The sequence below is a fragment of the Lycorma delicatula genome, chromosome 6, assembly GCF_047948215.1.
Source record: "Lycorma delicatula isolate Av1 chromosome 6, ASM4794821v1, whole genome shotgun sequence".
In the NCBI taxonomy this organism is placed as follows: domain Eukaryota; kingdom Metazoa; phylum Arthropoda; class Insecta; order Hemiptera; family Fulgoridae; genus Lycorma; species Lycorma delicatula.
Genome location: NC_134460.1, coordinates 57,928,852 through 57,948,680, shown reverse-complemented (window position 1 = coordinate 57,948,680; position 19,829 = coordinate 57,928,852). Strand labels below are relative to the sequence as shown.

At 28.2% G+C, this 19,829-nt stretch overlaps 1 protein-coding gene across 1 annotated transcript in view; it reads right to left on the bottom strand.

The window, feature by feature from the left end:
* The window catches only part of LOC142326865 (uncharacterized), a 434,477-nt gene that overhangs the window by 13,054 nt on the left and 401,594 nt on the right, over window positions 1–19,829 (bottom strand). Inside the window, exon 5 of the mRNA XM_075369599.1 lies at window positions 4,361–4,494. Within this exon, the coding sequence (XP_075225714.1) occupies window positions 4,361–4,494 (134 nt within the window). The remainder of the gene's footprint in view (window positions 1–4,360; window positions 4,495–19,829) is intronic.

Genomic DNA, 19,829 nt, shown 5'->3' with positions numbered 1-19,829 from the left:
ACAAAAACTATCACCAGTGAGTAAAAATTGTTTAAAAATATTTATTTAAGACCCGATTCAGTTGCTCAGAAAGCTGAACTTGTATTTGATATCAGTAATTTTTCATTCTAAACTTCGTAAAAAAATTAATTAAACGATTTTAAACTATAAATAGCACGTGAGCTTTCAGAAGATGATCTCCAGTTTGAATATTATGATATGGGCCTAATTGTTTTAATTAAATAATATTTTCAGTTAAAATTACATCTCTGTTAAATTAAAGTTTGATTCAGCATAGCTGGATACAAGATGACTCATAGAATATAGTATAAATCTACTGTAAAATAGTATTTTTGCAAGTTTACACATGTAGCCAGTCTCCATTTCTTAAACACTTTCCATTTTTAACATAAATCTATGAATGCAAGACTGTGGATACCGGTGTTCTTTGGTGGTTGGTTTCGATATTTTTAATATAATAATTCGATATTTTACTTAATAAGAAAATTATAGGGATATTTTTTTTCGGAAAAGCCCACATTTCCACCCCCATGGTCTGATTTTGCTCATTAACGAACTCGACCGAGATTTTGGGTCGTTATATTTGATGTATCAATTTGAAAGTAATAGGCGCAAAATTGTCAGCAGTTGTCGTATTCACAAGGAAGTGAAATATATATATATATATATATACACACACATACACCAGTTGTGTGAGAAAAGTAATGAGACTGACATTTTGCTTACCAAAGTTTTTATTTTTTTCAAACAATATTATCCCCTTCAAAGTAGTTCGCTTGGACAGATATACACCGGCGGAATCGTTGTTCCCACTCCTGGTAGCAGCGCTGGAAGGCTTCAACTGGTAAGACTTTTAACTGGTCGGTCACAGTCTTTTGAATGTTCTCCAGATTTCCAAAATGACGTCCTTTTAAGACAGGTTTCAATTTCGGGAAAAGGAAAAAGTCACAAGGACTCAAATCAGGTGAATAGGGAGGTTGAGGAACCGTAGGAATGCGTTTTGAGGTCAAAAATTCCCTGATGCAAATGGCCGTGTGTCACGGGACGTTGTCATGATGAAGCATCCGCTTGTCTGCAATGTCTTGTCTCACGCGACTCACTCTTTTCCTGAGCCTTTCAAGGACACCTATGTAAAACACTTGGTTGACAGTTTGTCCTGGAAGAACAAATTCTTTATGCACGATACCCCTACTGTCAAAAAAGCAAATCAGCATGGTTTTGATCTTTGATTTGCTCATTCGACATTTTTTCGGTCTAGGAGATGATGGAGTGTGCCACTCTTGGCTTTGCCGCTTTGTTTCAGGATCGTACTCAAATATCCAGGATGATATTCATCACCTGTGATCACACGACTGATGAATTCTTGGTCATTGTCAATCCTCTCAAGAAGATCAACGCACACGATTCTTCGATTGTGCTTCTGTTCCGTTGTGAGGTTTCTCGGCACCAATTTCGCACAAACCTTTCGCATGTCCAAATCGCCTGTCAAAATTTGATGTACGGTGAAATTGTTTAAATTTAACTGTTCACTCATCATCCTTATTGTTAAACGGCGGTCTGATCTCACAAGAACCCTCACACGCTCAACGATTTCGTCAGGTTGATCTTCAACGTGTTCTCGGCCTTCCAAAAATGATTTGTGCCAGCGGAAACCTTGTGCTGTTGATAAGAAATGTTCCCCATAGGCCTGTTTCAACTTTTCAAAGGTCACACTCGCGGATTCCCCAAGTTTAACACAAAACTTGATTGCACAACGTTGCTCTAAATTCCGATGCTCCATTTTCGTAACACACAACAAAAACACCACTTCACTGATGGCGCTGTCAAAAATAATGTGTTGGCTGAACGGAGTTGAAACTCGTACTGAGCATGTGGAAGGGATGAACAAACCGGTCTAGCACAGACCGACTGACACAGCGTTGGCAGATCGTTGGAAGAGTTATCAATCTCATTACTTTTTTCACACACCTCGTATATATATATATATATATATATAAATATATAAATGTATGTCTGAATTGACTGTGCCTTTGGGGTCTGAGGGATGTGAAACGCGAAGCTATGTCGAAATTTTCTGGAAATCGAATCATTATACCCATTACAATAAGAACCTTTTTATGAAATCTACCTAAAAAAAATTCATCCCCATTTTATCTCTTATTTGTAATCAAATTTCATTAATTTCAAATGGATAGATTGAAACAAATAAAAGTTATTGACTTTTATTAAATTACACTTTTTTTGTGAGTTTGAATGACTTACTTTTCTTCATTTTGTTAATAAATATTGTGAATTTCATTATTCTGAATAATCATCATTATTATGATGATTTCTTTTTTCTGAAATTAAAGATCATGTAATTTGAAATATGAAATATTTCAAAGTACATGATCTTTATATAAATCATTAAAATATGATTTGAATATGAAAATATGATACATGATTTAAATAGAATAAATCTTCGAATATACAATTTTCCTCTCATTAGATGAAAAAAAGAAGATTAATATCGTTTGTTTGTGTAAGAAATAATTTATAATGAAATTAGGTTTATCTTACCTGATTAAAATAAACGAAAAAAAAAACAACTACTAATACATTCTAACAGATTTATTTACCCTATCATACTGATATTTTTAAATAAGATTTTTAATTTTTTCACTGAAATACAGATTCTTTTTATTCTAAAAAGAATAAAATGAAAGTTTTTTTGACTGTCAATGATGCTTTCTATTTGTGTTAAAAATACATATTAGTACAATAGAGAAAGTAAAATCAATAGAAAATCTATTGGAAGTAATATTTTTATAGATTTCTGAAAAACCTTTAAGGTATAAACAAAAATAACTTTCAGGTAACTTTTAATTCGTTATTTTTAACGGAATAAAAATAAAATACAATAAATGGTTCTTAATTCAAACTCTTTGATTTTTGATTTTTTTTTTATGTACCACCAAGTTTATTCTACGTCAAACAGACCTGTTATAATATTTTATTTTGTAGAGGAAGTTTTTCTCAAAGTTCCGTTGCACAGTTTAGCGAATTACTTTGATGAAATATTTTTTTAAACAAAAGGTTACATTGTCTATATGGATGATAAAGATATATTCGATATCGTTGCTTAGTATTACTTTGTTATATTTTAATGATACGTAGGCTTATGTTTCGTACATTTTGATATTAAAAGAAATACGTCTTAAAAATTCATGAAAATTATCTGAAAAACATTCTATAAAATATAAAACATATTTCCGCATTAACAATAGCATTGGCATATGCTTAGTTTCTTATTTATTGAGATTTATGGTCTGATTTTATTTATAGATCAATCTATATATTAAATAGAATTAAAATAAGGTAAAAAAAAAAATTAAATAAATCCACCGGGTTGGTTTAGTGGTAAACTCGTTGTCGTAAATCAACTGATTTCGTTATCGAAGTTCTTAGGTTCAAATCCTAATAAAGGTTCTAATCTAAAGGTCCTAAATCTTAATTCGGAATTGAGTATTAGATCGTGGATACACGTGTTCTTTGGGGGTTGGATTTCAATTAACCACACACTCAGAAGTAGTCGACCTGAATTTGTTCAATACTACAAATTTACCGATACAGTTACATTACGGTGATAAGTCGTTAATAAGTTTAATTATTGATGCGACTATAAATAAAAGTATAAACAAAAAATAAATAATTTTTCAGGATTTCAGAGAAAAATAAACTAGGCTAAAAATTAAAGTTTTGATTTTTGAATTCGTGACAATTGGAGCTATTTAAAAATGTGTATTTTAGAATAAATATTTCAAATTAATTTTAGTTAAGTATGGATCTAATAGCATCCAAAATTTATAGTCAGAAAGTTAGTTGTTGATAATTGGTAGTATCTGTTATTTGACACAAATTTTTTTTTAAATTTAAATTTAAAAAGGAATATTTAAATTTTCATTTTAAATTGATTATTTTTAACTGACGATTATTACTTTTTAAATCTCATCCCATTTATCTACATTTATGAAATTGACTTAAGAATTAGAAATTTTAATTGAAAATGAATATATAATTCTACGTGACTTCTACTAGATAAGAGCCGGCCTACTTGAAAATTCTATGAAACATTTTGTTTATAAGAATAGCAGTCATACATACTTTAACAGCCAAATCAAATTATACAATGATTTAATTGAAATTCATATTAAATGAGTATACATGTAAATGAACGAATACCGTAATAAATTACGAAAGTTTTCTTAATTCAACTATACTGATTATATATAATTTTTGGTTGTTACAAGATGCATATTTAAGTAACATTAATTTGAAATATTTATTCTAAAATATGAATCTTTAAACAAAGTTTACTGACCTGTACATCATTGACGTACCAGCGAAGTTTTGCTGGAGGATAAGATTGAGCAGAAGTGCAGTTTAAATTTATAATATCTCCTACTTGGTATACTTTCTGTTCACCAGTTATCTGCGGCGGCTCTTGTGGCAATGCTGTTAACATAAAAAGAAATCCTTCACACAATGAAAGAGATTTAAGTATATTATCAAATTTATACTATCTATTATTATACGTTTAATTTTGTATTTTGAAGTAAATTAAAATAATATAATACAAAACGAAATCATAATAGAATTATACTCATAGAAGTATTTAGTAAAAAGAGGTACATAATTATCAAAGAATTTGTGTTATTTAAATGAAGTTATTCTAGGGATCAGAATAATTCAATATTGGACATTGACTTTGTAAGTCAAGAATTACAACATTTAATCCGGTTCAATTTGGTTAAAATTTAAAATAATGAAATAATTCCCTATCCAATTGAACAACAATGAAGATCTTCTGTACCATTTGAATAAGTTAAATTCTGTTGGTAGAATCATCAGTTTTCAGTATAGGTTAATCATTCATTCTCTTGAGCACTTTTGAATACGCTATAGCAGTTTGAACGTTATTTAAGAAGTTCCTTTCCAAATAACAAATAAAAATGGTGTTCCACCGACTATCTAGCAATTTATATGGTATTATATACTTTATTAATGCGTTAATATATATATTTTAAAAGATTTATTGCGAGATTTTGTCCACGTTAATGCAAAACACCTTCAGCAAAGATTGGTTAAGTTTGATTTACTTATGATTAATTTACCATATAAGCTTCGAATCTTGTGAGGAGATATGTGAAAAGTAGATTTATAGTGTAAGGAAAATGCCATGCCCGACCGGCATTCGAATTCTGGACCTCTAGATGAAAGAACGAGGCGCTACCACTCCACCACGGAGATTGGCAAATTCATTGACTTAAACTAGTGTTTTTCAACCTGTGAGGCGCGCCCCCTAGGGGGCGTGATAACACTAAATGGGGGGGTGCAAGCATATCGAAAAGAAAGTACTATTACAAAAATTTATTAATTTCCTGAAAGCAAAGCAACACAACATACATTCTGACATAATAAATATAAAAAAATACAAATGTATACTGATATAATACACATATAAAGAGGATTGCATCACACAATGCATTTAATAATTAACTTATCAACACTAAATTAATAACAAGTTTAATAGTTTTACAAAGGAAGGTTTAATACTAAAAATAGACACTCAAGTCCTTTTGTGTATTTAGCTGAGATCTATATTTTGTCTTCAAAGTTGCCACCTCAAAAAATCCGGTTTTGCAAAGGTAGGATGTTAAAAATGGTAATAGTATACGAAATGCTCTTGTTTTCAGTGCAGAAAACTCACACCCCCTACTCAAAAATCAAAGAGTGATTTATTACTAAATTGTCTTTTGATTTCACCACTTGCTGTAAAGTCTATGAAGATTTCTTCTTCGACAGTTGAGAGCTCTTCAGGAATATTTTGTAATGGACCCCTAATGCACTCGTAACTTTCTACCAAGTTGTTGTCAGCAAGAAAATGTTTTCAGCTATATATTAATTAGACGGGCAACAGTATCATTTGATAGAAGTAATTGAAATTGTTTTGCAAAACTATCTCCAACTATAGCAACTATAACAAACCCAATTGCAACTGGCAAAATAAGTTCTTCACCAATAATGTGAGGCTTTCTGCATCTGGGTTATCTTGTATAAAACTTCTTAAGAGGCAGGTAAAGCTTTTTCACTGACAGACAATTTTTTTTTTTTAATTATGTTTGCTTTTCATATGATTTTAATTTTAATTCAAAGAATTCTTGGGGTTTGTTAACGTACTTACTATGAATCGTTTCCAAATGTCGTTTAAGTTTATTAGGTTTCATGCTGTCTGCTGCCAAAATGTTTTGTGCAAATGACATACAGGGGCCTTTCTTTTTCATTTACTTTAGTACTGGTAAACCCAAAATTTAAGTGTTCTTGAGAATATCTTTTTGATTTTATTTTCGGAACCAAGCTCGTCTGTGCCCTCGTTGACGCTTCACTATCGTCTAATGCTAGCTTACGCCCACTTAAAAATTTATCCATGATTCTGTATAAATCTACTGGCATGAATATTTAATACCGTGAATTGCGATTACCACAAAATTACAACATACACATTCACGATAGATTCGATAGCGATAAAAGGATCGACTCGACTGAGAATGGATGGAATTGAACGAAGTGCAGCATTTATACACATTTGCGCAGATGGTAGACGTTTCAGGATGTTCTAGACAAATCAGAACTTTTCGCAAAGCCGCGTGAACATCCGATATGGGAGAAGTAAGGTAGAGAGCAATAGAGAGATATCGATTCCGATTTTGTCAATGCAACGGGTCGGTGTTGCCAAATATCAATAAATTTACTTATTCTTGGTAATTTTTAAGGTGTAGTTAAGGTTGTAGTGTAACTTTAGCGTCAAAATACTCAAAATAAATTATTATTATATATAATGTTATTTTTGTATGGAGAGAGGACGCGATGAAAATTGAGTGGCAAATACTGAAAGGTTGAGAATCCTTGACTTACACCTTAATCCTATGAAATGGTTTCATTTATTTATACATTAATTTTTTGATTAGTCGTTTTTTATTGCAAATTAACTGATTATTCAATCAAGGGAAAGATGTTTTTAATCTTTGTGATTAAAAACGGTTTCGTTTTCAATGCAAAAGGATTCGTAAGTCTCAAATTAAAAAATTCAATAGGCCATCTTTATATGGTAGGATTGTATTAGTTTAACATTAAATTTGAAAAAGTACGTTGAAAAATATTGCCTTTTGTAAAAAATGTTTTTAAATTTTATCTCGTTGAATTTTTGACAAATGTAATAAAAACATATCAAATTAACGAAATATTTATGAAAATAAAAGTTACATGTATGATTTTTCTTATAAAAAAAAACCAATATTTATTGAGATATTTTTAAAGAGGAACATCTTTTTCTCTTCTTTAGGGAGTGTATTAACAAGCAATCAAAAATATGTTTGGTAGTTTTTTAGAGGGTACTATTTTTCACTCACCTTTGTGGTTTGTTACAAGAATGTAACATTTGTTCAATAAAAGTATTATACTTTTTCATTCAAATTTTTATTTGCGCGGTTACGTTTTTGTTGAAAAATTCAGTAAATTATATCATGTATTCACATAAGAAAGGGATTCCCATTGCTATTCCTCAAATCTACGCTGTTCCTCAGATCTAAAAAAGTTAGATTTGAAGAACTGTACTTTCAGAAGTATAATAGATAACAAAAAGAATAACAATAATCATAACAATGGCAGATTGATGAAACACTTAGAAAAGAAAGAATAAAACAAAAAGAGAAAATAGTTAAAATGAAATAGAAATGGAAAGGGAATGAAGTATTGATTATTGCATAAAACTTAAAGGGTGTAATTAAATTTGCTGATTTCACTGTTTTTAGCAAACCACGGCGCCTCAGCTGTACACCTCGCTACTCTGAAATCACTGTATGATTTAAACATAAGTCACAGTATGTGTTCAACATAGCTAGATATACATACCACGAAAATAGACCAGTACATCTATACTGGTTTCAAAATTTTGAGTATAGAAGTAATTTAATGATTATTCAGACGTCCTGCCCAGTAACCAGTACATTTCCTTGAACTTCATGTTAAGAACCTTTCACGTCAAACGACGAACCGGATGAAGACTCAGGTATCTTTTATTTTCTGTACGCGGGACTAAAATTCCATGAAGGTGAACCCGTTGGTAGACTCCTCTCCTCATCGCAAATGTCACATGGCTCGACTTATCTTGATTAAAAGTATTATATTTAAACTCAAAATTGACTAATCATACCGGACTACGATGAATTACAGCTTATATATTTAATGGAAATTCTAGAATTTAAATGACTTCGATTCTAACATGTAAAAGAGACTATCTATTCGTTAAATTAATATACAAATAGATAAGTCTATTTAAATAAATATACTTTACTCTCATGTTTAAGTTAGATTTAATATTTCTAATTTAAACTACTACATTAATATTTTAATAACCTTTACATCTCGCACTCTACAGTGTTAATCAATAATTTCCTTTGTACTCGAAAGTATTAACTAGTATTTTGAATTATTAACAGCATTAAGAACATTTAACTTATTAGTAAATTAAATATAGCAGAAGCAGCATTTCATTTCTTTTTTTATTATATAGAATGAAGTTTATGTAAAACTTCTTTATGAGGGTAATTTATTTTCCATCACTTAATAAATCTCTTAATGCAAGAAACAATTTTACGAGAAATGAATTTTGTTTCAAGGCGGTAGAAAAGTGACAAAAATTATTTAAAAATATTTTTATTAAATTATTTTTAAGCAAGATTAAATAAAGAAGAAATACCAAATAATCATAGGATCACCAAAAACTGAACAGATTTACGAACTAAACTGGAAAACCTCAAAAGTGGTCTACAAAAAAAAATATTAACAAGTAATATTAAAAATACCTTAAAGTATACGGCCTTTATTTTTATTGGCTATATAAATAATATATACAACTTTTAAAAAACATATGTATTTTTTTAAATATATATATTTATATATAAAACGACGTAGCACAGTATTTAGTCAGTAGTTATCTTTATTTTATAAATTATTATTTTATAAATATAAAATTTAAAAATAATTTATAATTATTATTTTATAAATTATTTGTGAGAACACTGGACAATATAAAAAGGTTAGTACTTATGTAAAAAAAGATTAAAATCTTCACAAGATGTAAAATTTTCTTCACTTTAAAGCAGTTATATTAAAGGGGAAATTATGATGATGATATCAAAAATGAGGGGTATCGGATTTTTAAAAAATCTTTTCGTTTTAGCATTCTCCTAGTTCATCTAGACGAAAAACCAAACGCATGTGCGCATATGATTACGCATGTATGTAAGTGGTACGACTTTTCAGGTTTTTTGTAAATCTTTATGTTTTAGAATTTAACTAGTTCATCTAAACCAAAAACATATGTATTTGCTTATGTGTGTCGTACTTTTGACAGAATTGACAAACCCATTCTTTAAATTTAGCTCAAATATTTTTTTAAACGGTCATATTCATTTTTTTCAAAATTCGTTAAAGGGGTGGGGATATCTCAAAAAATGTTGATTTTCTTAAGAAGTTAATTTTCTTAACTTTATTAAAACTGATCTGTTAATACAATGCATATATAGATATTCCAATAAAGTGTTTTATAGAAAATTAATCCTCACATGTCAAAATTGAAATCATTTTTTGTTCTTTTCCTATGACTTACTTCGGATTAAATATGTTTAAAAAATATTAAGTTTATACTTCAAATATAGTTCTCTCAAGAAATATCTATTGTTTTTTTTTTTAATTATAAACACCGGATCTAAAATATATAAATTTTTTTTAAATTTTATTTTTCTTATTTTAACTTATATTCAAGGGAGTGGGAGTGGAAGATTTAGAGAAAACTTTATTTAAGCAAACTTGTTAGGCTTGACCTATATATGAATATTTTTAGAAAAGTTTTCTTAAAATGTTTGCCCCACCTATAAAAATATATTCAGAATTCTGGTATTCAGAATATATTTCGATTTTTGGCTCAACTTTTAATTTTTATTATTAATAGCAGGGAAAGTCATGCAATATTTTACCAGCTTTTTTATTTCTTTATCATATTTACATAATTAATTTAGTTATTGTTTTATTTTCGTTTTATTTTTATATTATTCCACGTGTTTACTGATGATGTTAGATAATTAAAATAACTGTTTCGGATAGTTACTTCTTTATATTTTTAGGAATTCACAAAAAAAAAAATTAAAGCGATATGAAACCTCTCTTTGCTATTTAGTAGGAATAAAATATGTTTACACGGATGTGACAGTATTTAAGAAATTTATTACTATTGTAATAATTATCTTTTTGATTTTTTCTATAATATGATATCTCTCTAATCAAAAATAAAAAAACGTAGCAGTGCTTTAAATTGTATAATTTTTTTTTTAATATAATAATTCATTAAACTATCTACAGACAAATTTAATTGAAAAAATGTAGTATTCTAAATAAACATATTAATAGTTTATCAAAACCTTTTGATACTACTGGAGAAATTCATTATAAAATTTATTATTTTTTAAAAATATGTAAATAAGTGTTGTTCAACTGTTATTTAGAATAGTTCGCTAATATTTTAAAATAATAACTTTGAAGTGCTTAAGATATACGCAGAAATAGGATTTCTTATGTTTGATTAAGCATACTGCAATTTAATCTAAATTGGTACAACTATTTTTGAGAGGATTGGTATTATAATTTTAAGGAACAGATTAACACTGTTTTACAGGAGTAAATTATGGAATGGTAAGAATTTCTAAACACACACATACAAACACACACACACACACACACACACACACACACACACACACACACATATATATATATATTTTTTAATTTCAGTTTTTATAAACTCTGATATTTCTGAATATTCGTAATCAAAATTTTATTTAAAAAAGTAAGTTTTATTTAAAATTTTGTTTTAAAAAAGTGTATTTGAAAATGTTTTATTTAAAGTAAATAAGTAATTTTATTTAAAAGTAATTATTTTTAAAAAGTAATAAACTTTTTGTTAATATTAAAAGTGCTTGCTTTTCCATGTGACTGGTTAATTGTGGTAAATTTTTAATTTGTTTAGTGAAGGTAACTTTTACTAATTTTAATTCTGATATATTGAAGTTAATAGATAAAATTTTAACTGCATTGGCAGGTTCAGTTTTAATAGTTTAAACAATAATGGCTGAAAGTATTACTAGTAGTATTATTACGTCCTTGCGTGGAATTGATACATTAAATTAATAGGATACTCTTATAATCATTCCTATAATTAAAAGATATTGTTATATTAGTTATTTTGTTTATTGACACTATATTTTTTGTTGTTTACCTACCTGTATGTGGAATAAAGTGAAAAGCAAACATAAGAATAATTAATTAAACATATTCTACGCGAATTCAAATGAAATAAGCTTAATAATAACGACTTCATAAAAACCACTAAAATATTTAGTAAATGAATTTAAAAGTTTTCATTAAATTTTTATACAAGTGGACTTTAAAAAATGGTAATTTGAAGAATAAACCAGGATTAGTTTTAACATTTAAATTCAGTTTTTGATTTCAGTTTTATTATTTTTTTTTGTATGGTAATTTTTATGTAAAGTATGAGCAAGTATACAAAATAACTGCCTATCTAAAAAAAAGATATCCAAAAACGTAATGCACGAGACGTTTTCATTATGATAAAACCAAATATCTAATTATAAAAAACCGACTATTGAGTGTCAGTTGGTGAAACTTAAATACATAAAGATCCATTATTTTTACGCTTATAGTTTACTAATAATTTTTGAAATGCTTCGTGGGAATATAGTTTATCAGAATTACTTCAGGTATATCATTATCCAATAATAATCCAATAAAATAGCAATGATAACAGCAAAACGAAAAAATTCTTTAATCGTATAGAAATCTTACAATTTTTCCCTTAAAAAAAATATTTTATTGATATCATTCAGAACAGACTTACAACAGACTCGGCGCATATAGTGGAGGAAGTATAGAACATACATACGTGTAAAACTGAAAAATTATCATTCGTTTAAGTAGGATAAGATTAGAGTAGTGGATACAGTTCAAAGAAAATATGGATTTGACGAATTAGTCAAACGATATATGTATGAAAAATCACAAGTTCATGAGATATATTTTCGAATTTTTTATTAGGTTTGTATATTACTAACAGGTCAAAATAAGCATACGGTATAATAAAGTCAATAAAAATAAATAATAAATCAAAATAATTTTTAAAAATGTACACTGGATTTAAAAAAAAAAGAACATTTTGTAAATTAAATTTTATTTATTTGATTGTTGTTATTTAAAATACAATCAACAGAAAATGTGAAAAAACATTACTATCCAAGAAGGGGAACAACCTAGAGTATTTTTAAAGTACCATGTTGCTAAAGGGTGAATTAAATCCAGGCCAAATGAAGCAATACTCGTACCAAAATACTGGCGCGAGTGGTAGCATTTCGGCCTTTCATTCGGAGAGGTCCCGGGTTCGAATTCCGGTCAAGCATGCCATTTTCACACACGCTACAAGTCATTCATTTCATCCTCTGAAGCAATACCTAACGGTGGTCCAAGAGATAAAAAAAAAAAAATGAAGCAGTAAGTTCTATTAAGAATAAATCACCTAGAACTGATGTATGAAGTAGACAACTTATTCCTCTCAACTAGTAACTACCATTAGATTTCATTTAGCAATAGTTGTAAGAAATTTAAGTATAAAAGTCTGAGAAAGGAAAATATTTTTCCTTTCTCAGAAATAAGAAATTTTCAGGGCTTCAAAGAAACATAAATAATGAATGGGAAAAATGTGTTTTGCGGTTGCATTCTTCGCTGAGCCAAATATTCAGTACATTGTAAAAACTTCGGCAAAAAATCCGAGTATAAGTAGAAATATGTTAGCGAATATCATTATGATCGAATTATACAAACTAATAAATCTCATAGTTTAACTGATTTATTGTAAAATGAAGAAAATATGGAACTGGTGGTACACGCCTAATAAAATTAATTTCTATATCTTTGTACGTCTTCTATTTATACAAAGCAATAATATAATTATAAAAGTTATACAATGAATAATTTTTACCTGTACAATACTATAAAAGAAAGGGTCCTGCTAAATATTTGTAAAATAGATTTACAAAAAATAATCAGCTCAAAAATAATTAATATTTTAATTAGTCTCTCATTTTGGTTGTGAAAAATATCCAGTAAATTAAAATTATGTAAGGTAAACATAAACAAAGATACAAAAAATACAATAAAAGTAATACAATTAAAAATAAAAGATAACCTTTATGAATTTCTACGTGTAGTTATACAATATCGAAAATATCGAAAATAAAAACAGTTTTCAAAGAAAAAAGCTTCAATATCGTTTTTGTCAGTCCGAGAAGTAGAAAGATACATTAAAAATTGATTAAATAGATAAATTATATAAAATTCATGTAAGATTATCCTCAATAAGCTGTATTTATTTGTTTAATACGCTAAGGAAGGACGACGATTTCGCACTATTTAGAAGATACCATGAAAACAAACCCCCCTAATTATTACTGGGTAAGGAAGTACTCCCCGTTTGTTCATCAAACAAATTTAATATGAAAAAGAAAAAGAAAGTGAAAAAGTGCTGAAAGTGCAAAAAAGTTAAAATTTATAGTATGTTTCAATCATTGTACGTATCTGTTTTTCATGTTGCGAAATTTTTGCACAAGTCCTTTGCTTGTACCTAGAAATTAAGCAGTTTAAAAATTCGATTATTTGAAATAAACAACTCGGCCAGTTCATAATTAGATTTTAATTGATATAAACTATATTTTAATTTAATTAGTCTGTATCAATTTTTAGTTCGACTTGGACTGTTTAAAAAAAAAATTGTATAATTTTTTAATATGTAGTTTTTTGTTTTTAATATTTCATATTTTTTAAATATTTGCTCTTTTTATAGTTCCCTAAGTACTGATTATTTATATTTTGATTCGTTTTTTTTTATTTTCTAAAAATCTTTCGTTTCATCAAGTTTTGTTTTTTTATATCCATATTTATGTTTATTAATTTCCTTATATCCATTGATGATAATTGTCTAATTTTGAAAATGTTATCTAATTGTTTTTTCTTTTATTTAATGATTTTATGTGTTTATAAATTTACGTTTAAAAAATATATAAATTTTTCAGTTTATATTTTAAATATAAATTTTTGTTAAAATATACATTTTGACAAAAATATTACCTTCATTTTATAAACCTAATAAGGCCGTCAATTTTTAAAAAATAAAACAAGTAAAGTAAAACGTTATGAAACCTATTTTGAGATAACCTTTTCTTTGGTTATTGCATCATATAAACGCCAATAAATTTTGAAAAGTGGATAAAGAACAAAACGGAGGTGAACAATTTCTTATTACCTTTTAGAGAAAGTAGATATGCATAAAAGAATTTTATATGCCGTTTTTGTCCCTCACATCTTTTCATAGTGGTGGTAGGATGAGGGAGAACATTCCAACTTATTCTACGGGAGTAGTTTATTTGGAGGATCGGTTCGAGGGAATTGGAATCCATTTGGTTTGAACCGAAGGGGTGTGAAAGTGGATTTGTCTATAAGAGCGTGAGGTTTCAAGGGGATGAGATCTACGAGTGGGGAAACAAGGATGAAGTGAGATAACGGGGGTTGCAATATTGTGGCTGAATCTTAACGCCCGTTCGGTCCCCTTAACATACGTATGCAGATCATCGCAAATGGTTAAGTCAACATTCCACTTGATTGTCCCGTCACCACCACCAAATTCTCTTTGCATACCTCCCTTTCTACCCCAATCAACCCCCCCCCAGACTCTTCTTTACTAACGTCACCGGCTTTGCTTCAAATTAAAATCTACTCCATTTTATAAACACGTTTCAATGATTGTATATCCTTTTATTTCCTCCATTTAAAATACAGGTATCACACCACTCTAATTCTTTTCTTTTCCTATTTACATTTTTTACTAACAACTCTGAATTATTATTCCGAATTTATTCTTTTTAAACCGATTTAAATTTTAAATATATTAAATAATAAATATAACAGATAATTAAAAAATTTTATGCATATTAATAAATTAATTATTCAATAATATTTTTATGTCGTTTTATAAGGGCATTTAGAAAGTTGCTGTGCACTAGAAATATGGAAGTTCAATGATGAAACGTTTTTAATTATTACTTTGTATCTTTATTTCATTATTTTATAAAAACGGATATTACAACAACTGAAATAGTTTATAAAAGGTGTTTTTAAAAATGTGTTTATTAAATCACCTCCTTCAAAACCAGTACAAACTGCACTAGTTTCAATTTGTTTTCAAACAATTTAACCAGCTGATGTACGGTTTTAGGTAGATTTCAAAGCTACCTATTGTAAAGGGTACCTTGATTCAACTTCCGGAAAATTTCGACATATCTTCGCGTTTCACATCCTCCAGACCCCAAAACCATCGTCAGTTCAAAAGTTTATATATATATATTTCACTTTCTTGTGGACACAATAACTGCCGTAATTCTGCGTCAATCACTTTCAAACTGGTACATAAAATATAACGATCCAAAATCTCGGTCGAGGTCTTTAATGGAAAAAATCGGACCATGGGGATGGAAATGAGAGGACCTTTTTCGAAAAACAAAATCGCTATAACTTTCTTATTAAGTAAAATATCAAATTCATTTCAAGTTCCTACTATTCTTTAGATAAGGGCCTAAAACTTATTTAAGTAACTTTTTTGATATCACCAACCATTGGCCCAGGGGATGGAAAAAAATGGGGTTTCGAAGACAAAAAATCATACCTCCCTTAATAGGCACAGTATCGAATCAGTTTAAACTGGTCGTTAGTCCTCTAAACATTACCTAAAACTTTTGTCTGAAACAATTTTTGATATAACCCACCCGTATGGCAAGGGATGACCAAAATTTGCTGTAATTGTAACAAGATGTCAAGCGTGGTCTGTTTTGATACACAGCTTTTTTCGCTGCCCCCCTCCCCCTACAAAGTAATCTGTGGGTGCAGATCAGGCGATCGTGTAGGCTACAAACCCCTCAAACTGTTCGTTCACCAAAGACATTTCACAAAAAAAAGTCACTGACTTATAAGCTGTGGTGCCATCTTGATAGAACCAACCGTAATTGATTTCCACTTCTGTACATGACCAAAGTTTGTTAAAACAGAACAATTACTATCACTATTAACTGTATTTTCAAAAAAGATTGGACCCTCAATGCGGGTTCTACTCAAACCGACCCAGACTCCAATCTTCCCTTTTTCGTACAAAAATTGTTTGTTTAATTCACGGGGGGTTGGCTTAGGATACGGGGGGTTTTTAGGATACCTACAGAATTTTGCACAATAAAACGTTTAAACAATTGGCAATAATTTACTCATTTGGTATGATCTGTAGATTTCAGTTCTTTATTTCAGAATAACATTTTGGTCAGTACAGGACCCGAAATTTTTAGTGATCTGAAGAATGTGGGTTTCAAAATAATTTCCCTCCAAAAAGTAGTAATAATTTAAAAAGTAGTAGTTACTGGTTACCCGTACGAAGGACGGGGAAAATCTATTTCTCCCGGTTCTTTGCGTTACCTGACAAACACTTCCAGGAATTAACAATTACTTCTGTCATTTTTTTTAATCTTTAAATTTTATGTTTTTTAGTCAAGTAAACAACAAAAGCAGCCAGTGGTGTTGCATACAATAACAGTGGCAGTGGTTATGTTGGTTGGTACACCGTCGAATCCATTAAAACATCGAAATTCAAAAACACCTGAAAAAGTTTTTTAAATACTTATCTGATACTATTTATCAGCCTAAATCTAGTGATCTTGTTTAGTGTAGTTAGAAATGGGAAAAATTTGCACTAAATGTTCAAAATTTTGTATCTTTCTTTACTCCTATCAAGGTTAAATTTGAAGAAAGCTAGAAATTAATTTTTAGATATTTACATGAATATTACACTCACAAAAAATCAAGTTGATATCTTCATTTGTTACCGAGTGATTAAGAAAAACAGTAAATTTCATTGTTACTCAATATAACCTTTTAAAGTCAGAATTTCAAAACATCTTTTCCTAGTGTTCACTTACACCGTAAGAAGAACATGTAAACAAATTTTCATCAATTTTGCTAGTTATTGCTGGGCGTGAATCACTCAATACATGTTCTTATATAGTATTTTATAACAGAATATTATGGATTATGATACATATATTATTATTATTATTATTACTGCTTTTAAGTAAAGCAGTACTATGTTGTTTTTTTTAATCTGTTAGTAAAGAGACTTTTATATTTTTTAGTTCTCGTTCTCGGTTAAATAAAATAATATTTAATATTCCAAAGAAGTAAAACTTTTTTTTTTATAATTTTATACGGTCTGAGGTAAGTTTTATAAAAAACTGAATGTGTACTTTTAATTAAACTTATTTAAAAAATAAACATTGAGATTTGACATTCGTTGCTATTCAAGGTTCCATATATTGTTTATATTAGTATTTATTTTTTACTGATGAATTAATTCATCCCTGAAGCTTACAAGAAGCTTGTAAAGTAATTACTCTTGTAATTATATCAATATTTACATTAGTTTATTTTATAATTGATAACTTATTATCTAATATAAGCGTCCCTCCCTAAGTTTATGCATACATTTTTCAGGAAAATAACATATTTTAAATAAAATTGACATTGAGACTGCTATATTTCAGTTAAAAAACATTGTTTAATTAGTAATTATATTTACTGATTGTTAAAAATGGTTTCTATAGCTGTAAAACTTAAACACATTTTCTCAAAGAGCGATTTTTTGTCTTTTAGATCTTTTCAATCTGTAGTCTTTAAGAGGATTTTCATTAATATTAACGGCAATAGATACGCATATGCACACGTTTCCACATGTATATTCTTACATATGCACAGATTCGCATAAATGCATATCTTTATAAACTTAATTCTTTAATCTTACGCTCCTACTCATTTACACATGCATACATGTTAAATATCCGAGAAAAAAATATAATTTTTGTAGTATTAAGCAACTGTTTAAATTTTCTGTAAATAATTACATCATCAAATTGATTTATAACTAAAGCCTTTGTCTTTAAGATAATTCTTAATAAGAAACTACTAAAACTATGTTGAGGCATGAATTGCAAGTTACGTTTGTATTAGCTATGTAAGATGCTAATCGTTTTAAACATCTCTACTCCTTTCCTGATACTAATTTTTAATCGTTATTGAGCTCGACAGATGAATGGGTCTGGCTATATATTTTTAGTAAGGATTTCCAGATCTTAAAGAAACTTTATATCTTCTTTAAAAGTTTCGGGATGTTTTAAGATTCTAATTTCGAAAAACTACATAGAACGAGTAAAGAAAACTGATTGTGTAGAAAAAGTAAGATATTTATCTAGTTATATTAACTGTTAGAGTAGAATATCGTACTATCAGATCACAGGTAACAAGGAAAACCGTCTGCTTAGCTTTTAGCGTCGTATTAGATACGAATTTAGAGATAACGAAGCAAATCATTAATTTAATAAGAAATAATGATGAATGACAGTTCTAGGATAACCGAAATAACACTCATTTAATTAATCGCGATATTTCATGTAATGATGGGTGGCGTCGGTACAAGTACCAATCGTGTCTATAAAATCATACTTCAAATTTAGACATTTTTATGTCAGGTTTAAATATAAAATCAATTTAAAAATTAATTTTTTTCACAAAATATACTAATAACCGCAATTAACAATTAAAAAATCACACAAAGCTTTATACATACATACATTGATTTAATTATAAAAATATAATGACAGTTAGTAGTACACATTATTACTAAAGTAAGCATTGAATTCAATTATATATTTTAACTTTTAAGAATATTTGCCATATTAAGTGGTAAATCTACAAAATTGACTTAATTAAAAAAAAAGTAATTACCCTTGCATTATTGCATTATAAAACTATAAATCAATATTTACTAAAATAAATTCATTTTAAATTACAAATTATTGTAAATATTAGATTAAAGAATAATATTAAAGGCGTTAAAAAAGATTATTTCTTTAAAAAAATAGAAAGATAAATAAATTTATGATTATTATATACAATAATAACCACCAAACTCTATCAAAGATGGATTTATTCCACGAATATTATGTCCTATGTAAAAACAGTCGTTAAAGAGCAACTGTAAATCTTTTGAATGCTTTAATTACAATACTATTTGATGGCATTAAATGTAAAATTTTTTGGTCTTCATATTGGATAGAGAAAAGCACAAGTCGATATAAGTATGAATTAATATTATTACAAAACGATTATCATAGATGATTTGTCTTTTATTAATAAAATATTAATTTATTATTAATTTTAAAAGAGTATTGAAAAATAAATCAACTGAAATATATTTAATTTTTTTTTTTTTAATTTGAAAATAATTTATATTAATTGTCAGACAATAAATTCGTATTTCTAAAAAAAAGAATTATTACTTTAATATAAACATAGAAAAAACCACGCTCGTTAATCTATTTTTAATGAATTGAATCAATATACGTACTCATTAAATTAATAATTAATTTATCCGTGCAAAAAACAGCGAATATTAATTGTACCTTTACAAATTATACTAACTTAGTCTTTCTGAAATTCATAGCTTATTTATTAACTCTGAACATTCTTTAAACAACGAAATTTGAAAAAATATCTGCACAGTATCCATTTTGGGACGC